A 22,301-nucleotide genomic window follows, 5' to 3' on the forward strand; every position below is an offset into this window, starting at 1 on the left:
GGAACTGGTAGTGCATGCTCCCTGAGTTAAACTACCTGGAACTCTCCAGTGGACTGCCTTTCCCGAACAAGCCTGTGCTGTGCCTCTAACGTGGGTGATTTTAGGGCGATATGGAGTTGAGTCAGCGAGCCTGGGCTGAATCGCAGGCGCCACTGCTTCAGTCGGAGCTTTGCCATTGTAAACTCCAATCCATTCCGTTGAACCCCTCTCCTGGGACAGGAGCTTATTTCATTCCCCACCTAGCTGTTTGATCCTCTCTGTTGCGAAGGGTAAGGAGCAGCACAGTGAGCGAGGGGAGCCGGAAGTAGGAGGAGTATCACGAGACTTGTTGTTTCCTTGTCTTATCTTCCTGTTGGAAAGCTTCCTCCCGTTGTGTATGTTCCTAGCTTTTAATAAGCTGCTTTCAAAGAATCCAGAAATCTTTCAAGGCTCCTTGCTTCACTCTTTGTGGGAAAGCACCAGCATTTCATGGGCGTTGAAAGCAGACTTGAGGACATCAAGTGGGCTGAGCTCCAATGTCAGCCCAGATAATAAATAACAAAAGATTGTTTATTGCTGCGAAGAGAGACAAATTTGCTGAATCTTTTCATCCTGTGTCGTCAGGACAAATGCAGAATATCAGATTTCGACAGCAAACTATGGGCTGCCCAAGCTCATGGGTAATTCAAAGAAGCCACCAGGCTTGAACACATTCCTAAGATAAAAGCAGCATACTGCGGATGCTGGAAATCTGAAACAGAAACAGAAAATGCTGCAAAAACTCAGCAGGTCTAACAGCACCTGTGGAGGGAAAGACAGAGCTAACGTTTCGCGTCCGTATGACTCTTCCTCAGAGCTGGAAGGAAACTGTTCTTCGGAGCCCCTGAAGAAGAGTCATACGGACTCAACATTAACTCTGCTTTCTCTCCACGGATGCTGTTGGACCTGCTGAGTTTTTCAGCATTTTCTGTTGAACATATTCCTTTTATTTCCAGACAACTTATGTATATATGTTGTTTTTTGCAAGCGCAAGACCTCAGCCAATCAGAGTTGACTTGCCAACCAATCAGTACCTTTTTTTCCTGCAGTATAAATTGTTGTGATTGTTTGAAATTTGGCATTCTTGCATCTGTCCTGATGAGTACAAGAGAAAAAGCTTCAGCAACATGTCTCTCTTTTCAGCATTACTCAAGTTCTGTACCACCCAAAAGGTTGTTTCTTCTCCTTAATAGGTGAGATGTAAGTACACTGGGGAAAGCCAACCCTTACAATGGCAACCAGAACCCTTGGGTATGTTTTGGGATCAGACCTGAATGTTTCACGGAGATTGCAGCATATGCAATGAAATGTAAAGCTGCTTTTACACAACACAACCCCCAGCTTTTCCCCTCCCTTCTCATGTCTTCGGCTCATTGGTTGCTTGCAGAACTCCCCCCGAGCTAGCTTTTTTCATGGGATTTGAATTCCACCAGCAGCCGTGGTGAGATTTGAACCCATGTCCTCGGAGCAGTAGCCTGGGCCTCTGGATTACTCGTCCAGCGACATTACCACCGCGCCACCGTCTCCCCAGAAAGCACTCTGCATTAACCTGGTCCTCTGAGGGCAATTTCAGACTGCTCTTCAGCAACCGAAGGACACAAGGTGTAGGTGGAGAGGTGTCGGGTAAATGGAGCACTGAAGGTATTGCAGCTGTGATCTATTGTGCTAACATGGCAGTAAATGGCAGCAGGGATGATGGCTCAGACAGCCCTGTTCAAATAGGGAGCAGGACAATGTCAGGAGAATGTATTGGGCATTAGTCTGGCAAGACCATTGGCTGTCAACTCCAGGACATTGGATTTCAACACACTTAGCATACATCTGGCAGGCTGTCCATAGATGGTCTGGATCTAGCTAATATTGTTCATGTCAGCTGCCCAAGTGTCCCAAGTTATTTAAAAACTAAATAATGACAGTCATTTCTTCTGACCCCCGTGCCAGAAATTGGTAGCTCTTCAGACCTCCTTACAATTGAACCCTGGGTGACCTCCAGATGTGCCCATTCCCATTTGGAGCTGCTGTTCTAAGGGGTTAAAAACAAGGAGGCACCCAGAATGAAAATGCTAACATCTGTTGATGTACATGTCAGAAAGAAATGCTGAGGTAAGGAGATAATGGTAGATAGAATGGGTGGAGAATAATGTGGAGTATAAATGCTACTACACACCAATTGGGTGCAATTGGTCTGTTTCTGTGCTATACAATTGATGGAATTCTACTGGTTGAAGTACATACTCTCTTAGCAGCAGAAGGTGTCTCATTAAAACATTGAAGGCGTGTCTCTTGTCTTGCTGTGAGCATTGCCATCAGAGATCAGTTTCAGTTGTATGATGATTGCTGTCTCAATGTTGAAAGCATCAGGTGTATGAGCCAACAATGTGGTGGAGCCAGAAATGGTTAACTGATGGGAAATGCCCTGGCTTGGTGTTCCCATTCAGTGCAGCATCAGAGGAGAGCATGTAAGAGAATGGACGTCTACTTCCTCCTTGTGTGTGTTTAACTTGTGGGGGGGAAAAAGGGCAAGTTGGTGAAAGCAGTGAGCTGTGTTCTGTTTGCTGATTCTGCGCTGACTAATGCTTCCTTTGCCTTTTTTCCAGCACTATCTGACCTGTTTCAGTGGCACCATCGCTGTACCATTCCTGCTGGTGGATGCCATGTGTGTTGGCTTTGATCAATGGGCTACTAGCCAGCTGATTGGCACCATCTTCTTCTGCGTGGGACTGACCACACTACTTCAGAGCACGTTGGGATGCAGGTATTTATTCACCAGAGAACAAGATGGAGCAAAGAACCCTTCAGAACCACACCAAGCTATTGCCAAGTCAACTGTGTGTTTTAGATTCAAGCACGAGATGTGAGCATCACTGGCTAGACCAGTATTTATTGCCCATCCCTCACTGTCCTTGAGAAGATGGTGGTGCGCTCCCTTCCTGAAGTGCTGTAGTCCATTTTAGGGGGAGATGGTGGTGTAGTGGTGAGGTCACTGGACTAGTCATTCAGTTTGCTCTGGGGTCATGGGTTCGAATCCCAGTATGGCAGCTGGTGGTATTTGAATTCCATTTAACAAGAAGACAGAAGCAAGGTACTGCGGATGCTGGAAATCTGACATAAAAACAGAAAATGCTGGACAAACTCAGCCGGTCTGACAGAGCTCTGAAGAAGAGTTGTACAGACTCGCAGTGTTAACTCTGCTTCTCTCCCCACAGATGCTCTCAGACCTGCTGAAGCCATTAACAAGAATCTGGGAATGTAAAGCTAGCTGTCAATAATGGTGACCATGGCAACAGACAAATGGATAAAAACCCATCTGGTTCACTAATGCCCTTAAGAGAAGGAAATCTGTCGTCCTTACCTGTTCTGACCTACATGTGACTCCAGACCCACAGCAATGTGGTTGACTCCTAACTGCCTCTCAAATGGCCTCACAAGCCACTCAGTTTAAGGGAAATTAGGGATTGGTAACAAATGCTGGTCTTGCCAACGATGCCCACATCCCATGTAAAAATAAAATCAAATCTGATGTAGGTACATCCACAGTGCTGTTAGGGAGAGAGTTCCAGGATTTTGACCCAGTGGACAGTGTGGAATGGTGACATATTCCCAAGTCAGGATGGTGAGTGACTTGGAGGGGAACTTGCAGGTGGTGGTGTCCCCATGTGTCTGCTGCCCTTATCCTTCGAGGTGGTAGTGGCCGTGGGTGACAATAACAGAGGGTGATATCTAAATGTAGGATTTCTTTGAAATTGACCTAAGTTAAGTTGGTGCAAGATTGACTCTCTTTCCCCATTCTCGGACCTTGATGTCAGTAAGCTGTGTCCTTGCATCTCATTTGAGGCTTTGATCAGTGCGTTGTGCACTGGGAGCTCTGCTGAAACAGCTGCTCACATCTGGATGGTTTCACATTTTGAAGCAGGGACCTTTCCCACTGGAACCTTGGTTCAAATCCAGCTCAGACAGAAGAGATGTTGTCTCCCTCTCTCTTTGGCTGGTGGAATATTAGGTTTCATCTGTTTCTGTGCAACGGATCAATGTCTGTTCATGGCTGGGACTTGACCAACACCTGGGAGAGGGAACTGCACAAGGTGCAAAACCTGGGGCCAAGCGAATATTTTCCACCCGCTGTTCGTACTGCACACTGCAAGAACAACAGCTGTCATTGGCCGAGTAAGGTGTGCCAGCTTTCCCCAGACCCTCGTCTGGGTTGGGTATCAGTGGCAGAAGGCAAGGCGGGTGCTTTCTGGAATGCAAAGCAACAAGGTCCAATGCCTGTCTCTGCATTAAGCTCTTCGCCCCCTCCCCCTCCCCCTCTGCCTCCGGTTCCAAACGCAATGTTCCCACTGCCGAGTACCACGTTACCTCAGGTGTGTGCAAATCCCTGGCTCCTTGGCCAAGCTTCCTGCCCACCTCCTGCTTGTCAGCCCTTCTCACTCCCTCCCGCTTGACCACACCCCCTCTCCCGAGCTGCCAAGTGAACGTGTAGGGGAGGGACCCCGAGCAGGAGGAGGTCAGGAAGATTGGTTGTGCTGAGTGCAGGAACAGCTAGAGCTTCAATTCTGGAATCCCTGCGGGTCTCTCTGACCAGCATCCAGCGTATTGATACAGGATTTAGATTATCTTTGTATAAGTTGTCCTAGATGATTTGAGAGGAAAACCATGCTGCCAATACTTAGGAGTCTGCACGAAAAAGACAGAAAATTTGCAATTCGGACAAAAAAGGAGTGATGTAGGAATGTTTGTTGTAAATTAATGTCATGTATTGTTTCTATGACAGTGCCTTGTGGCAACCAAGTCATGAAATGGCTCCCTCACAGGGGCAGTTTTAAGCTGCTCAACTCAGTGTCGTCTTTGATTTAAATCAAACCATTTGGCTTCAACTGGTACAGTTTCCAATTCAAGGAGCTGTTGAGGCAGCTACATGTTAACTGGCTCCACTCGAATCAGGGAGAGGGTTGATGCTGGGAGGTTGGGTTGGTTGAGTAAGGAGAAGGGCTTGGAAGCAGGAGAAACACCAGGGCCCACGATTTGTATCCTGCTGCTCCTGTTCATCACACAACCACAAGAACAAGAGCTTGCATTGATGTAGTGCCTTCTTGGAATGTGCCACACAAGAGAGGAACAAGGAGCTATTAAGACAGGTGAACCACGATTTGACCAAAGAGGTTGGGTTAGTAGCTGTGTGTTGAGAAAGGTTAAGAAGCGAGATGTATCTGGAGGCTACACTGGGACCAAATAGTGAGCATCAGGCCAAATGTTAGACAATTGGAGTACAACTAGGCTGTCTACTCTCGCCAAAATGATTCAATCTGTACGCAAAACAAATATTCAGAGAGTTAGACTTTTTTCCCTGAGGTAAAAATTGGAGGCAAGAACATGAGAAACTTGTGGTATCCTGGTGAGAAAGTTCGTGAAGTGGAGGGAATTGCAGAGCTTTGGACCCTGGCAGCTGGAGGCATGGCCAGCAATGGTGGAGCGATTAAAATCAGGGACACTGGCTGATGCATGAAAGGGTAGGAAGATTTTCGTTGACATCCTGCCTTTCACAGCATGTCACAAAGCTTCTTGCAGCCTCGCAAGGACTTTCTGAAGCGTAGCTGCTGTAATGCAGAGAACACAGCAAGATCTCATAAAGGGCAATTTGATAATGCCCGGATGTGTCTCTTTCAGTGATGTTTCAGAGCAGTGAAGATGACCCACTGGGTTCTGGGTTAAATTGCAAAGGGAGCTTGGTTTTGAACCTGTGCATGCGATTCCTGGCCATGCCTATGGGTTACGCAGAGAAGAAAGAGAGCATTTGTCCCATTTATGCCTGTGCTGTCTCTTTGTAAAACCCATCCAATTAATCCCACACACCCTAGCCTTTCCCCATAATCCTGCAATTCATTTTTTCCCTTTGAAGTATTTATTTCACTGCCTTTGGCAAGTGTTTACTGAAACTGGTTCCATCCCACTTTCAGGCAGCATGTTCCAGATCACAGCAATTCGCTGTGTGAAAAAAAAATAGAATTAAATTAAGAACGGGTTTGCTTAAGGTGTCCCTGGTTCTTTGGACAATTAGATGAAATGTGTGTCCTCTGGTTACCATCCCCCTGGTTGCTGCCGCTGCTCTGGAAGGCTGAGCGAGTTACTCTGAACTGTGTCAGATTCTGGCCATCAAGTAAAAGCACAAAACCAGAGCCTCAAGACTCGAGAGCAGTAAGCTGAATTTCTGAGTTCATCGTCGTCAGTTGGCCTACTTCCCTGTCTGACCCAAGCCTGTGCAGATAAAGTGTGAGCTGCATATTTGTCTCGTTACCTCTAGACCCCAAACTGTGAAGGAAGGCTGCAGCTTCCTTGACACCTGATGAAATTTTGACCCGATTCTCAGTGTCCGAGAGCAGGTGCAGATGACCTGACCTGACTTGGCTCTCCTTATTTAAGGAGGTGATTTGCTACCAGGGATCAGCTCTTCATTTCGACCTTCGACTGAAAACTGAGTCAATTCGCTCTAGCTGTGCGCTTCAAACGTAACCACTCCTGCCCAAACTCCACCTCCGCTCTCTGTCGAGTTGGTCGTGTGAGCGTTTGAAGATGTATCATCTCGGGAGATGAATCAGGAGACTCGAGAGCAAGCCCAGCTTCCAACAATGTCCAGAGCCCAGCACTGGAATCCAGGTCCCGCTCCTCTGTCTGCTTATTGAGCCGAGAAAAGCTAGTTTCTGTTTGTCCTGGAGTGTTGACTGCTTCTGATGAAGGTGAAAGGGGAGAACAAGTGTTGACTGTCTTTGTTCCCTGTATAATTTGTCCTTCGTGTTTCTCAGGTTACCCTTGTTTCAGGCCAGTGCCTTTGCGTTCTTAGCTCCTGCCCGAGCAATCCTGTCCCTGGAGAAATGGAAATGTAATAACACAGGTAAGAAGAATCTTTTCTTTAAACTCCTGTGCTTGATAAGATTAGAATGATCGCAGAATGCTCAAAGAAGCAATGGCTTTAGACTGCTTACAGAACTTTCACAGGTTACCTCTCCTGAGGGTTTAGCTGTTGGTTCTAGATTGTGAACAGAAATGGTGCTCAGCTCCGTGACCACACATGGGGTTAATAAAAACACAAGTGCCATTGAAAAACCTCCAATTTCACACAATCGGACTAGTTGCTGAATCTCAGCTTTCAACATGATTCACATTGACATTTACCGTTGTTTGCACCTCTGCAGTGTCCCCATAACAGCTGCATGAACAAGAGATTCCCACCATGTTCTCACTCGCACCCCCTCCCCCCGTCTCTCTCTCTCTCTCTCGCTCCCCCTAACTCTGTCTCTCTCTCTCGCTCCACATCCCGCTGGTCCTTCCTCTCTTGCCCTCCCCATCTCTCTTTCTCTCTCTCTCGTTCTCCCTCCCTCTGTGTCTCTCTCTCTCTCACTCCCCCTCCCCCTCCCCTTGTCTCTCTCTCTCTCATTCCCCCTCCCCCTGTCTCTCTCTCTCTTTCTTGCTCCCCCTCCCCCTGTCTCTCTCCCTTGCTCGCTCACCCTCCCCCTGTCTCTCTCTCTCTCGCTCCCCCTCCCCGTCTCTCTCTCTCTCGCTCCCCCTCCCCCTCTCTCTCTCTCTTGCTCCCCCTCCCCCTCTCTCTCTCTCTCTCTCTCTCTCGCTCCCCCTCCCCCTCCCCTGTCTCTCTCTCTCTCTTGCTTCCCCTCCCCGTCTCTCTCTCGCTCCCCTTCCCCATCTCTCTCTGTCTCGCTCTCGTTCTCACTCCCCTTCTCTCTCTTTCTCGCTCCCCCTCCCCCTCCCCCATCTCTCTCTATCTCATTCCCCCTCCCCATCTCTCTCTCGCTCCGCCTCCCTCTGTCTCTCTCTCTCCCTCTCTCTCTCCCTCTCTCTCTCTCTCACTCTCTCTCCTCCTCCTCCCCGTCTCACTCTTTCTTGCTCCCCCTCCCCGTCTCTCTCTCTCTCGCTCCCCCTTCCCCTGTCTCTCTCTCTCTCTCTCGCTCCCCCTCCCCCTGTCTCTCTCTCTCTCTCTCTCTCTCTCTCTCTCTCTCCCCCTCCCCCTGTCTCTCTCTCTCTCTCTCTCTCTCAGTCCCCCTCCCCCTGTCTCTCTCTCTCGCTCCCCCTCCCTCTGTCTCTCTGTCTCTCTCTCTCTCTCTCTCGCTCCCCCTCCCCCTGTCTCTCTCTCTCTCGCTCCCCCTCCCCCTGTCTCTCTCTCTCGCTCCCCCTCCCCCTGTCTCTCTCTCTCTCTCTCTCGCTCCCCCTCCCCCTGTCTCTCTCTCTCTCGTTCCCCCTCCCCCTGTCTCTCTCTCTCTCGCTCCCCCTCCCTCTGTCTCTCTGTCTCTCTCTCTTTCTTGCTCCCCCTCCCCCTGTCTCTCTCTCTCTCTCTCTCTCTCTCTCTCGCTCCCCCTCCCCCTGTCTCTCTCTCTCTCTCTCTCTCGCTCCGTCTCCCCCCCTGTCTCTCTCTCTCTCTCGCTCCCCCTCCTCCTGTCTCTCCCTGCCCACTGTTGTCTGCCCAGAGTGTATGGGGATTGGCACTGATGAGATTCTGGATCACTGGATCTGGCAATGTTGTGCAATGGGGACCACTGAGACTGATGTTAGAGTGACGTGCTCTGATTGGAATGGAAGATATTTTCTTCACCATCTGATGAAGTGATTCACTGCGGGTAACTTCCAGTGCTGAGGATAAACTTGGAGCCATGATCTATTCCCAAAGATGGGTATTCTAGCAGCAATTTACCGGATACACTAAACCCAAGGTGTAGCAGCTCCTAGATTTCCTGGACTTGTTGATGGTGTACACTCGTATCCAGACACCAGACTCCCACCCTCTCTCCAGCCCCTCTGATTGCATCCCTTCTCCAGCCAGATTGCCAGATGTCTAATCCCTTTCCCACCAAACCACCGGGCGGTTGCATTCTGCTTGTCCGTTGCCATGACGAACCTGATTGGACTGACCCATTATGGGCTGGTTTCCCATCGGCTGTAGAGTAGTCATTGTGATTGGTTGAGCTGACCATGTGATGGTTGCTCTCTCCATCCGCTCTTTGTGATTTCCATGGTGCTGGAGTCTGATAACGTGTGTTTTACACAGCAGCGGACACACCAGCAGCAGCCCCCGGCACACACCTCATTATTTTAACCCGACAGGCCATGTTGACATGCCTCAACCGTGCAAATATGAGCCATGAGATCACAGGCCCAGCCATGGCTATTCATGCTTAGTTATTCATGACATCTGCATTCTTGTTTAGCTGTATGTAGTATTGGACAACTCTCCTTCAGAGTTCAGAGAACAGGCTGTGGCTGCATTGCCATTAGCATGAGAATGGAGCTGAAAGTGCAAGGCTGCTGTCGAACCTGTGGAGCAGTCCCAGTTGGGAGTGTCTTGGGAAGCAAACCATATAGACAACCCTGTCAAAGTAGACCCAGGTTACAAGAGTGCTGTGCATCTGTCTGCCTCCCTCTCTCTTGCAAGAGAAGCCTGGAAACATCAGGCAAGCCAAGGCAAGAGTCACTTGTTCACCAAGTTACTGAACTGAAATATTCTGAACAGAATGTCTGTGTGAGCACATGGGCCTGGTTTTTGTCCACAAGTTGGCTTTGCAGAGTTCGGATAGTTCCGAGCTCCACCAATCCAACTTTTAAACATGGCTTCCCAGGCATCACCTGGGGTGAGTGGGGGAGCAGGCGATTGGCAGGCTATATGAGAAACCAGAGCGGACGACCCTGGAAGTAGTGAGGAGGCTGCTGGGTGTGGAGGCCTGCCTCGGGGATCAGATACTGGGTCCAAAGTTAGAAAGAATAAAACATGAGACACCTCCTGCTCATACCCCCTCACCCCCACACAGCTCTCATGCCCCATCCATGCCAACACATGCTGCCTCATGCCCTGTATCCAACGCCCATATCCTCTGTGCCAACCTATGCCCTTGTACCCACCCCCATGGCCCTTTTTTGCCCCTATGCAAATTAGTGCCATCTCATGCCAATCCATGCTCTCACCCACCACCCTTAGCCCTTACACCTATCATGCCAACTCACCCAGTGTTCACCATGGGCAAACCCCAGGACCCATGCAGAGATTAAATAAAAGAAATTTCTACATGCCTATTGAAGACTTCACTACATTGGGGAAAAAACACTCATTCGTAAAAACTTATTTGCTACACTTACTTAACTTCAACTACATAAAGCCTTATAACAGAAAACATTTCATTTCAGTGCACAATCCCTTAGAACAATAATCATTAGAATTCATAGTCCCACTATGAAGAGTCTATGAACACTAGCTGTCACTCAAACTGAAATGGTAGACATCCTGCTGTGATAATAGAGGGTTGTGAAATCAGGATGATGCAGTAATCCAGCAGTGGAAGCCCTCAGGCTTATGTCTACAGAGAGAGTGAAATCGCAAGCAATGATTTTTTTTTTGTTAACACTGCAGATATGTTTTCAAGGATTTCAAGGGCAGGACTTTTAAATGCCTGGACAGCTCCCTTGGACAGGCACTTCTGACAGTTCCTCTTGACAGCCCTGTTGAAACTTTGACTGTTGATTTTGACAGGCCTGTTGACCATTCCAATGAGGTTGACGGTTATTGACTTGATGCACTTTTTACGCACAATGCCTGCTTTTAACAATTCCAAAGGGCACCTGACCTCTCCCAAAGGGGAGCTTACCTCCTCCAAAGGTGTCCCAGGACCAGATCCAAAGGAGTACTTGACCTCTCCAAAGAAATGCACCAAGTTCAGAGCTGCTGTTACCAGGTCTTAGCTGCACACTTTTGCCATTTTTGCCACGACTGAGAGGCTCTTCATCACCTTCAAAATCTGGACCATGGTCCGGACCCACCTGGGCAAACAAGATCTGTGTGGACATTGGGTGAAAGGTGTTGGTGGTTTCATCTGCAGAACACCTCGCTGATGAACATTGTTAAAAGAGTGAAATATCTCATTGGGTGGTGTTTGACAAATGGTGAGAAGATCCAGAACTGAGATGCCTGACTTGGTTCAGCGAAATGGTAGAACCGTGTTGTCCATAGCTTCTAGATGCTTCGGATTCTTTGAAAGAAATACAGACCATTGAACTTTGTGACCACAGAACCACTCCCTGGCTGCCAACTTGCCTATTGATGCAACATCATTGGCATCTGTTGGGGAACAATCTGAAGTCCAGCCCTTGTGGCTGAGGTGTGGTGGGGTGGGCAGGGAGCTACCTGGTGGATTGGAATGAAGGCAATGATTCAAGTGACTTAACCTGCATGGGAGCTCTTGAGATGTGGTGCTTCCGGCAATTGAGATGCTCAGTGAATTGGAGGAACTCAGTGAATGAGGCATGTCTGAATGGTAAGGGAGATTTCAAGTGAGAGAGGGATCAACCTATTCCTTTTTCTTATTCTTTAAGGGGGTGTGGGTATCACTGGCTCGGCCAGGGTTTATTGCCCACATCCGTAATTGCGTTGTGAAGCTTGCCAAACTGGTGAAAAGCCTGTTTTTCAGAAACTGTCGAATGCAGCTGCAATCTTCGAGTTGAAAGAGTTGTTGAGACTGTGTGCGCCAATTCTGACTGAATGAAGTTCATCCATGTACTCTGCTTAATAGTGATTTAACAGGAATCTCATTGAGAGCATTTTGTATGAGTGGATTGATGTGAAAAATAGATTGATGGGATTTTTTTTTGGGTTGATATTGCGAATTGAATGAATGAAGACTATCTCAGAATTTAGGGGTTGATATTTAAACAAGATGATGTTTGGCTCTGTCAAGTTTTTATGACTCCAGATCTTTGGACGAGATGAGACCTGTCAAATAATCATTGTTTGTCCATTGCACAGTATAACATGCTGCCGCTGATCAATCTCTCTTCCCATTGTCTCTTTTCCTCAGCTATAGTGAGCAGTGGTTCTCACTGGCATATGGGTAACAGTGACCAGTTCTCTGGTAACACAGCCGTTTAGATGGTAGCCAATGTGAATAGTGTTGACAGGTAGCCTGTTCGACAGTGGGTGGGAATGCATTTCAGTCATGCCTGCTTTAGCCCGAGTTAGTTCCACGTGTGCATGCATGTTTTAGCTGGGAAGGGGGTCTCGATGAGTCAGGAGCAGTGGCCTCCCCCCGCCCCCTGCCCCTCACCACCCACAACCGCCCGCCCCCCCACCCTCCCGCCACAGCCCCCAACCTGAGAAACTTGAGGAACATTGGTGCCTCAAAGCCAGAAAGGGCTGGGAAGGTCAGTCCTGGTGGTGTACAAAACCACCCAATTCGAGGACAGTGTGAGAGATGCTGCTGAAGTTTTACCTCGTGCGCTCATCAGGACAAATGCAAGAATGCCAAATTTCAAACTACCACAACAATCTATACTACAAGAGAAAAGGGTGCTGATTGGTTGGCAAGTCATCTCTGATTGGCTGGATCGTGGGGAAATGAATGGGCAACTGTCAGCTCCCCAAGCTCCCAGTTAATTCAAAATGGAGGCAAGGCTTTTCTCTGCAAAGTTCTCAGCAAACAAAAGGAAAGTTTTCAAGCCTTGAACCTTTTATTGAATTCCTAGGAGCTTGGGGAACCTAATAGTTCCCTGTTGCTTTCTCCATGGCAATGCTTGGGCCAATCACAGTCAACTTGCCAACCAATCAGCATCCTTTTCCCCTGTGACATAAATTGTTGTGATTGCTTGAAATTTGGCATTCTTGCATTTGTCCTGATGAGTGCACGATAAAAAGCTTCGGCAACATGTCTCTCTTTTCAGAAGTATTGAAGCTCGATACCATCAAGCAACTACTGGAGAGCTCCTCACCTTAACTATGTAATATCACACTGTTCAAAACATACCTGAGGTTAGCATTCTCTTCAGAGAAGGAGGAATAGTTTTGTCTCTTTGCTTTCCCATTCACTCCTTCCCTCTGCAAAGGCCTAGATTTATAAGGAAGCTGAATTTTGGCATTCCCTACCCGAGGGATGGGGAACGTTTGCTTTCCGACGACACTGCCGGAGCCCCAGTAGTTGCCTGGAAGGTTTTCTATCCTCACCACCTTACCCACTATCGACAAGATACTGGCCCTTTCACCCCTGATAATGCCTCCATGTGGAGGGTGGTTCTTGGTATAGGTACTGCCCAAGCGGTGTGGTGTAGACAGCTTGTTTTAGCTTTGTTCCCTGGCTGTTGGCAGTGGACAGAGTGGCAGGGCCCATGTTTAGGCCTAGATAATCGTGCCTGCTCTGAAACGTTCATGGCTGTGAGTTAAATCTGGCAGTCCACACGGTTTTGTGTGGAGCAAGGCCCAGCTCGCCAGTTAGAGACTAGACCAATAACGAGTGCAGGAACTATTGGAACACCATTGCCGTTGTGGTAAGGGGAAGGGGAGGGTCAGGGGTCACAGTGATTCCTTGTGCAAGTGCCCTCCTGGCACAGTGTGTCAGGGAACGGGATGCAAGCTATCTCCTCACCAGGGCACAGAAGGCTCCTTCAGTTATCACACAGAGGCCCTTCAATGATAGATCCAAGGGCATTTTACTGTAGTTATTTTGACTGTGTCTCTATTTTACACATATCCTTTTCTTTTAGATGTATCCTTTACAAATAGTTCAGAAATGATGGACACGTCACATATTTGGCACCCCAGGATCCGAGAGGTAAAGTTCCACAAGAGTTAATCTTTCTGCTTGTTCTTATTGGAGCTCCTCGCTGAGCTGGCCCCATAGCCTCACCCCTTTGACAATGAGTCTTAACTAGCAGCCTCTTTGACTGAGGTCTTTAGTGAGAGGCACCGGAGTTCTATCCGTGTTTTTGGCAAAGCCTGTGATCTGCGACTCTTGTCCAGCTGGTGAGAATGTTCTCCCCTGGTGTCCATTCTACGCCAGAAGTACTATCCTTCATCTCCATTTCTGTCACAGGTAGAAGCCTACAATATGGCTTAGAGATTTCCTTAATGTTTCCCAGGTTTGTGGATGATAGATTTGGTACAGTGATAACTGCTGGACCTGCGTCTCTATAGCATAACAACGGCACCTTCAAACACTTCTCAACCAATGAGTTCTTTTTTAAAAGAGTGTAGTCACTGTTGTAATGTTGGAAATGTGGCATCCAATTTGTGCATTGCAAGCTCCGACAAGCAGCAATGCAATTAACACCAGATACTGTGATTTGGTGATGTTGGGTGAGAAAAATATTGCCCAAGACACTGGGGAGAACACCCCTGCTCTTCAGATTAGTGCCATGAGATCTTTTAGATCCATTTCAGAGGGAAGATGGGGCCTCAATTCAACATTTCATCTGAAAGACGGCACCTCTGACAGTGCAGCACTCTCTCTGTGCTGCACTGGCAGTGTCAGCTCAGATGATGTGATAAAGACCCTGGAGTGCGGCTCAAACTCGCAACCTTCTGACTCGGAGGAGACAATGCCACCCACTGAACCACTGCTGACACCTGTTTGGTCCTGTGTTTTCCTGCTGTGTTGAAAGAATTTCCACGGAATGTGTCCCGGGACAAACGAGGATTGTGCAACTTGTGTGGAAGCTGTCCTGTGCACCAAGGAAAACTGTGAAGGAGGAGGTGAGATGAGCAGTAAGGTTCACGTCAGTGGGTGGGTCCATGAGGAGATCAAGGAGCCTAGCTTAACTGAATGGGCTTGGTCACAACCTATTTAATTTTAAAGCTCCAACCACATCGAGCGTGACCCCACCCCCCACTCCTCCCCACCCTGCCCCCCAACCCACCAGCGCCCCCCCCCCCCCCCCCCCCCGCCCCCCGCCCCCCGCCTCGAGCCAAAACGAAGTGAGCTTGATGAAGTTGAAAGCTGGCAAGTATCTTTCTGATTCCTTTAACACACTTAGCATGAACTCTAACTGATAACATGCTTAAACACCTACACTTTGTGATCTCAAGACTGTGCTAATTGAAGAGATTTTTATGCCTCGCCGTGTGTTTTTTAATGCCATCGTCTTCAGTCGATTTCGTGTGCATCTGTAAAAGTGCAAAGAGCATGAGGGGTGTGACCTGCTCAGTCTTCAGCCTGCACAGGGCACTCTGAAGACTGAGGGACAGGATTAACGTTGCCATTGTTCGGCTTTCTGCTTTGACTTTGCTGACAAACCGCGGAGACCATTGGGATTGGAGGATGGAATGGAATGATCCCAAAGTGCAGGGGAATGGAGCAAAGTCAGATGCCACAGTCACCTGGAAGGCGATTCCCTAAATGAAGCTCATGTCTCTGTAAACCAGGATAGCAGTGCCTCAAGCAAAGATCTTGGTTGGTAGAGTCTTACAGCACAAAGGGAGGCCATTTGGCCCATCCTGCCTGTGTTGGCTCTTTGAAAGCTTGCAGCTGAAGTTCGTGACTCTTCCTTCCTGGTCCTGAGGGAGGTAAAGTCAATTCGAGTCAATTTAAAGTTGTATCCCAACTCTCTTCATCCAACTTGTTGAAAGATTTCCCTGATGTCCTTGTCTTTTGCTAACATCTCTGGTGGCCAAATGTGACAGATCAATGAGTGACTCAAATGTTTTCTTCTGTGCAGATCCAGGGGGCTATAATAATGTCTTCAGTCATCGAGGTTCTGATTGGTTTCCTGGGTCTACCTGGAGTTCTGCTCACCTACATTGGCCCACTTACCATCACCCCAACAGTGGCTCTGATTGGTCTGTCCGGTTACCAGGCAGCAGGTGAACGAGCTGGAAAGCACTGGGGAATTGCAATGCTGTAAGTGCTTGCTTATTTTTCCATTTGATTTTCCTCAAGATGTAGAGGATATGTTTTGAGGAAGTGAGAGGAGTCAAGAAGCGGTCTGGTGCTGCAGATATCTACTTCACAGAGTTTAAGAATGTAGCTTTTAGTTTTGAGTTCAAGTCTTAGCTGCAGAAAATGGGGCAGCTTGGTTGAGAAACTGCTAAAAACAAGTCTGGTGTAAGTGCAAGTCAAACAGGCCTGGGTTTATTCTACTTAAAAGGAACCTGCATTTGTCTTACAAGGTCAGGGTTGATGATGAAAAAGTTGAACAATGAATGATCCATGTCTAAGTTTTTAATGGAGCCAGAGAACCTTGAGAGAAGGCAATTACAACCATTAGAAATATGAATTATTCAGATACATGACAGAATCAGAGTCATATTGAAGGTAAAATAATTTATTGGCATTTCTTTTTGAACCATCCCAAAGCTTGCCGTGTTGTCATGGCAATAGTGATTTAGGGTGGAGCCTTGGTTAAAAGGTTATTTTATTTAATTTATCTTTGTACGTTTGCTGACAGAGCAGGCAGTTCAGTTTGGGAACAGACAAAGGCAGTTGCATGTTTGTAGAACGTGGATGAGGCTCAATCTCAGTTTGGATTTCGTGAGGGGGAAAAGCAGCTGGAAGATTTGCTCTAGCTTGCAGCTCGTGGAAGAAATCTACAGTGGTCCTCAGAGAGCCTTGCAGCAGAACACTGTAAGCAGAGCTAACTGGGGAATCTGTGGGAAGGTAATTATTTATCTGCTGGCAACCCGAACAAGAAGCTAAGGCGTCTGCACTTGTCAGATCTGCAAAGGACAGGTAGAGAGTTAGGTAGCCATAAACCTGCACAGAATCTTATGTCAAAGGAATAGTTGGAATACCGAGAAGAATTCAGGTAAATTCCAGAGGTTTGTGGAATACTTTCGGTATCAGGACAAATGAATAAAGTTTAAGATTTCCAAAGATATGGGAACTCTTGCATGGGGTGGGGGAAGTAACAAGTCGAACTGAGTTGTTAGCATAAGTCTTAATAAACTATAGTGTTATGGTGGTGGTGCTTAGGTTGTTTAATTTATTTTTGGTATAGTATAAAGTTGATTTGTGTAGAAATGTGCAACCTTGTTGTCAGTTAATTACTGAGTATTTAGATTTCTTCTGAAAAAGTTAACCGTGTCTAATGGGATTGTGTAGGCAGCTGTATCTATTCCCAATCTTTTCTGGCTCATTTTCAGGTTGGCAAACTGTAACGAGTGCTGTGGCCTCAATTATTTACCACCTACATATATGGTATGGATGAAGGGGGACCCTTTATTGTAGCCAAATTTGCTGACAATATGAAGATAGGTTGGAAAGCAGGTGTGGGGTGGGTACAAAAAGTCTGCAAAGGGATATAGGTTGGTTAAGTGAGTGGGCAAAAAATTTGGCAGATGAAGTGTAATGTGAGTAAATGTGAACATGTCCCCTTGGGCCAGAAGAATAGAAAAGCAGAATATTATTTAAATGGAGAGGGAAAGTGTAAAATGCTGCAGTACAAAGGGAATTGGGTAACCTTGTATAATTATCGCTGAGGTATGCAGGGTACAGCAAGTAGATAAGAAGGCAAATGGAATGTTGGCTTTTACTTGATTCAAGCCTTTAAGATCCGAAGGCGTCTTGACAGAGTGGATGTGGAGAGGATGTTTCCTCTTGTGGGAGAATCTGGAACTAGGGGTCACAGTTTAAAAATAAGGGGTCGCTCATTTAAGGCAGAATGAGGAGAATTTTTTTTTCTGAGGGTCATGAGTCTTTGGAACTCTCTTCCTCAAAAGGCGGTGGAAGCAGAGTCTTTGAATATTTTTAAGGCAGAGCTAGATAGATCCTTGATAAACAAGGGGATGAAAGGTTATCTGGGGTAGGCAGGAATGTGAGGTTGAGGCTACAATCAGATCAGCCATGACCTTATTGTATGGTGGATCAGGCTCAAAGTGCTGACTGGCCCTACTCCTGCTCCTGCTCCTGTTTTGAACGTTTCTTTGTTTATTGCAAGATGGATGAGGTATAAAAGTAGCGAAGTCTTGTTACAACTGTACAGGGCATTGGTGAGACCACACCTGGAGTATGTGGACAGTTTTGGTCTCCTTACTTAAGGAGGGATATACTTGCATTGGAGGCAGTTCAGAGGAGGTTCACTTAGTTGATTCCTGGGACCAAGGAGTTGTCTTATGAGGAAAGGTTAAGCAGGTTGGGCCTATACTCCAAATTCAGAAGAATGAGAGATGATCTTATTGAAACATAGAAGATTCTGAGGGGGCTTGCCAAGATGGACTCTAAGAGGATGTTTCCCCTTGTTGGGGGATCTAGATGGGGAGGCACAGTTTCAGAATAAGGGGCCGGCCGATTAAGATGGTGATTTTTTTTCTGAGAGTTATTGGTCTTTGGAATTCTCTTGCCCAGTGAGCAGCAGAGGCTGGGTCACTGAATATATTTAAGGCTGAGTTAGGCAGATGTTTGATCAACAAGGGAGTCGAGTGTTATGTGGGGCAGGCAGGAAAGTGGAGATGAGACGACCTGATATCAGCAACGATCTTATCATATGGTGGATCAGGCTAGAGGGGCCCAATGGCCTACTCCTCCTCGTTCTTAGATGAGTGTGCTGCTGGTGGTGTGGGAGGGGTTGGTGGGGAAAGGAAATGAGAGTTGCCATTGGGCAATCTCGAGCCTGGTGACAATGAAAATGATCTGCTTGTGATGCTTACAGTGGAGTGGATGTCAACTGAAGACAGAGGGGAGCTTCCTTGTTGTGCTTATTTCCTGTTTATGCATTGCCCCCTAGGTATTGCTGAATCAGCTATCACATTTTGATGAGTAAGGATACATGTGAGGCATCAGCTGGATGAGATTGTGTTCACTCGGAGTTAACAGAAAGAGGAAGTGACACTGCCTATATGTATTTATGTAAACTTGGCAAGGCTCAATCACAGGATGATCAGGCAGTAAATGACAGGGACCCATCAGTAGCACTGACGCACCTCAACCCCTCTCTCCAGGCGCTCCTTCTCAAGAGTCAGGGAGGTGCCATTGGTCACTAACAGGCAAGAGGAGGAGCACCAGTGGGGTATCCCAGGGGCTTCATTCCCACAGCCAAGGGCCCCCTGTCGCTCCACCTCCCCTCTGCCAGTCACCCCCATCGTCTCCAGCAGGCTGGGCCAGGGAAGGTGCACCTGTACCTGAGCAGGAGACCCTAAGCAGACTAGGGCCCTCTAGGCCTTGGACCATCAGAGGATGCCCTCCATAGTCATCTCAGTTAGCAGGCTGCCTCCAACACAGCGGGGGATGGTAGGGCTGCCCCTGGACATTGCGGTAGAATAAGCAAGGTCAAGGCAGGTGGCTCAGGTGTACAATCACTCGGTACATGAGTCACACTTATAAGTACATGTCCACTTGTGTTGTTTTGAAGTTTGATGTGATCTCATGACACTGCTTGTGGCTGCAGTGATCGTGGCCATTTCAGGGCATTGCACGTGGTTTCCCATCAGCTTGCCATGATGTGTTTGCATTGAGACACCGTTTGTTGTCTCACATCACCAGTGGCGTCACCCCTAATTATTTGGATATGATGAGATTTAAGCCTTGACCATCGTTTGTGAATGTGCGCCCGAGGCAGTGTAGCAGTTAGTGCTTACTGGGAATGCTGCCTGCGCAGTGTTTGCACTCATCATTGCATGAGCTCCTGGTGTGCTGCGGTGAGTGGCGAGGAGGTTGCAAAGAGACCTGAATGATCCTGCACACTCTCTGTGGGGACTAGATGGGTGCTCCTCCTGAGCGGTCCAAACAGCGGAACCTCATGGCCTATCGTCTGTTCAGTGGTGGCCCTTGTTGGGGCACATGCCTCATTGTACCTCTCCCCGGTGGCACTTTGTGGACTGCCAACTGGCCAGGTCTTCTGGGGGGTGGCCCCTTGTTCCCAAGCCTTGCAATTGCCGAGGTCCTTCAAAAACCTGTGGCACCTGGGAGTGGTTTGGGATGTCAGCTTCATGAGAGCTCCCTGGGAACTGAGCACAAAAATACTGGATTTGTCTTGTATGACCTCACACCAGCTGCATGTTCAAAGAGTGGAAACGTTTCCTGTTGATCAATGCAACTGGCTGACGCCAGGGAGCTCTCAAGGCCACACATGTGCAGTCATTCGCCTCTTGCATTTGCGGCAATCGTGCGATTGCTGTAAAACCCAACGTTCTGGCTGCTTGGCTCTCGCAATCCATGCGGAATTGAACAAAATCATGTGCTTTCCTGAGAGGGTCCCTGTCACCCCCTGGATGCATCACAGACTGGTTCCTCCAGTGGAACACTGCATGGAGCCACAGGCCAAAAAGTGAAGGGCAGTAGAGATTTCTAATGCCACTGGCATGGGATTGCCTCCCAGTCCTTATGGACACAATTCCACATTGAGCAGCTGCAATATGTGATGAACCATATCCTGGGATATCCTGCAGTGCCCCCCTCCACCCCAGCATTGTCTCGCAGTCACCTGGAGGTAGCTGCAGTGCCTGTGATATATCCCAGGTCGGGCCAATGCTCGCTGTCGCACTGGCCCTTGGTTGCCAGCATGCTGACCTTCCTAAGGTGCTGCCATAACTGTCTCTTGCTGTGGGCTGCCCTCCTCAGCTGGACCAGAGCCAGTAGAAGGACGAGGTTATTTTGTCAAGGCTTGAGGGTGACCTGTGAACAATTTGCAGTGATCTACAGTCAGCATATTCTTCAGAAGCTTTCCCTCCATCCCTGATCCAAAGGGAAACCCTGTTCCTAGCATCAGTCACCCCTTGGGCTTCCCGCTGTCACCTTGCCTTTGCATCTTAGACAACCTACCCACCCAACTTTGAACTGGATGGTGTCAAGCTTCTTCAGTGCAGCTCCAATAACACTCAGAAAGCTCGACACCATCCAGGACAAAGCAGCCCACTTGATTGGCACCACATCCACAAACATTCACTCCCTCCACCACCGACGCACAGTAGCAGCAGTGTGTACCATCTACAGGAATTCACCAAGGCGCCTTCGACAGCACCTTCCAAACCCACGACTGCTGCCATCTAGGAGGACGAGGGCAGCAGACACATGGGAACACTACCGCCTGGAAGTTCCCCTCCAAGCCGAGTTGGAAATATATCGCCGTTCCTTCACTGTCACTGGGTCAAAATCTTGGAACTCCCTCCCTAACAGCGCTGTGGGTGTACTTACACCACATGGACTGCAGCGGTTCAAGAAGGCAGCTCACCCCCACCTTCTCAAGGGCAACTAATGATGGGCAATAAATGCTGGGCCAGCCAGCGAAGCCCACATCCCGTGAATGATTGAAAAAAACCCTTATCGGACTTGACCATCTATCTGGGAACTTTGAGGTTCTAAAGAGGCAAACTGTTGCTGCCTCCCAATTGAGCATGGTGAATCTGCCACCTCTCTGCCTGCACCTCTCTGCCTCGGCCAACAGGAGGTGCCCATCAGCACATGGTCGAGCACATTGTGTCTGCTGCCCTCGTCCTCCTAAATGGCAGCAGTCGTGGGTTTGGAAGGTGCTGTCGAAGGCGCCTTGGTGAATTCCTGTAGATGGTACACACTGCTGCTACTGTGCGTCGGTGGTGGAGGGAGTGAATGTTTGTGGATGTGGTGCCAATCAAGTGGGCTGCTTTGTCCTGGATGGTGTCGAGCTTTCTGAGTGTTGCACCCTGTCACCCACCAAGTAGCCCCAATCGTCCTTCACCAACATTCTCATTCCTCTCCCCCACCATTAGCCTTGACCCTATTAATCTTTGCTGAATTGCCTGCTCCCCCCCGAGCCTATATCCATTGGCGTTCCCATGCCTGTCCAGACCCTGACCCCTCCTGCTGTCAAGGCCACCCTCTCATGAGACCAGTCACTCCCTGAGCATGATGTACCACCCTATCAGATTCCACTTCCTCCTCTCACTGTCACTGTTCCCTCTGTTTCTCAGCACCCTCATCTTAAACCCTCAAACCCCAAATCCTAGATATCAGTGACCTCCACCCATTAGACCCATCTGACTGCTACATTCACTGCCCTGAAAGCTTCTGAACTACACAACAACAGGACAAATACATTAGTTACATGCTTACCCTTGTATCCTGCCCTGGACAGTGTGGATTCCATCTCTAGACATCCTCCCTTCCCTCCCCAGACACCCTCCCACCCTGCTGACCCTTGAACCTTTTCCCGACCCCAGTTGCAGCCTTCCCTGCTGACCCTGCCTCCTTTGTCCACCCTCCTAGTCCGTTGCCCAGTAGACTCCATCTTGCCTCCCTTGGTCACCCTCTGTGCACATTGGAAAACTGACAGGCGAACTCAATGATCGCCTGCCCTAGAAGAACAGCCCTGACAGAGGGTGAGGTAGCAGTGACTGACTCCAAAGGTCCAGGAAGATGACTACCTGGCCCGGGGCACCCACCAATCAACAGCTGTGAATCTGGAGGTACATATTTCTCACTGACGGGTAACTTAGTAGGGAGGGGTTCTTAATTCTGGTGAGCATGCATGACATGCAAATGTACAGAAGCTCAGTCTGCCCTTAAAGTTCTGAGAACCAAATTGCAGAAGTTGATCGTGCTGTCAGGATCCGAATTTTGGCCCCT

At 48.4% G+C, this 22,301-nt stretch overlaps 1 protein-coding gene across 1 annotated transcript in view; it reads left to right on the forward strand.

Moving 5' to 3' along the window:
- Positions 1 to 22,301, forward strand: part of slc23a2 (solute carrier family 23 member 2) — a 99,058-nt gene that overhangs the window by 31,941 nt on the left and 44,816 nt on the right. Inside the window, exons 5-8 of the mRNA XM_041210379.1 lie at positions 2,616 to 2,773; positions 6,816 to 6,904; positions 13,537 to 13,604; positions 15,487 to 15,668. Coding sequence (XP_041066313.1) covers positions 2,616 to 2,773; positions 6,816 to 6,904; positions 13,537 to 13,604; positions 15,487 to 15,668 — 497 coding nt within the window. The remainder of the gene's footprint in view (positions 1 to 2,615; positions 2,774 to 6,815; positions 6,905 to 13,536; positions 13,605 to 15,486; positions 15,669 to 22,301) is intronic.

Source organism: Carcharodon carcharias, chromosome 17 (genome assembly GCF_017639515.1).
Source record: "Carcharodon carcharias isolate sCarCar2 chromosome 17, sCarCar2.pri, whole genome shotgun sequence".
Classification (NCBI taxonomy): Eukaryota; Metazoa; Chordata; class Chondrichthyes; order Lamniformes; family Lamnidae; genus Carcharodon; species Carcharodon carcharias.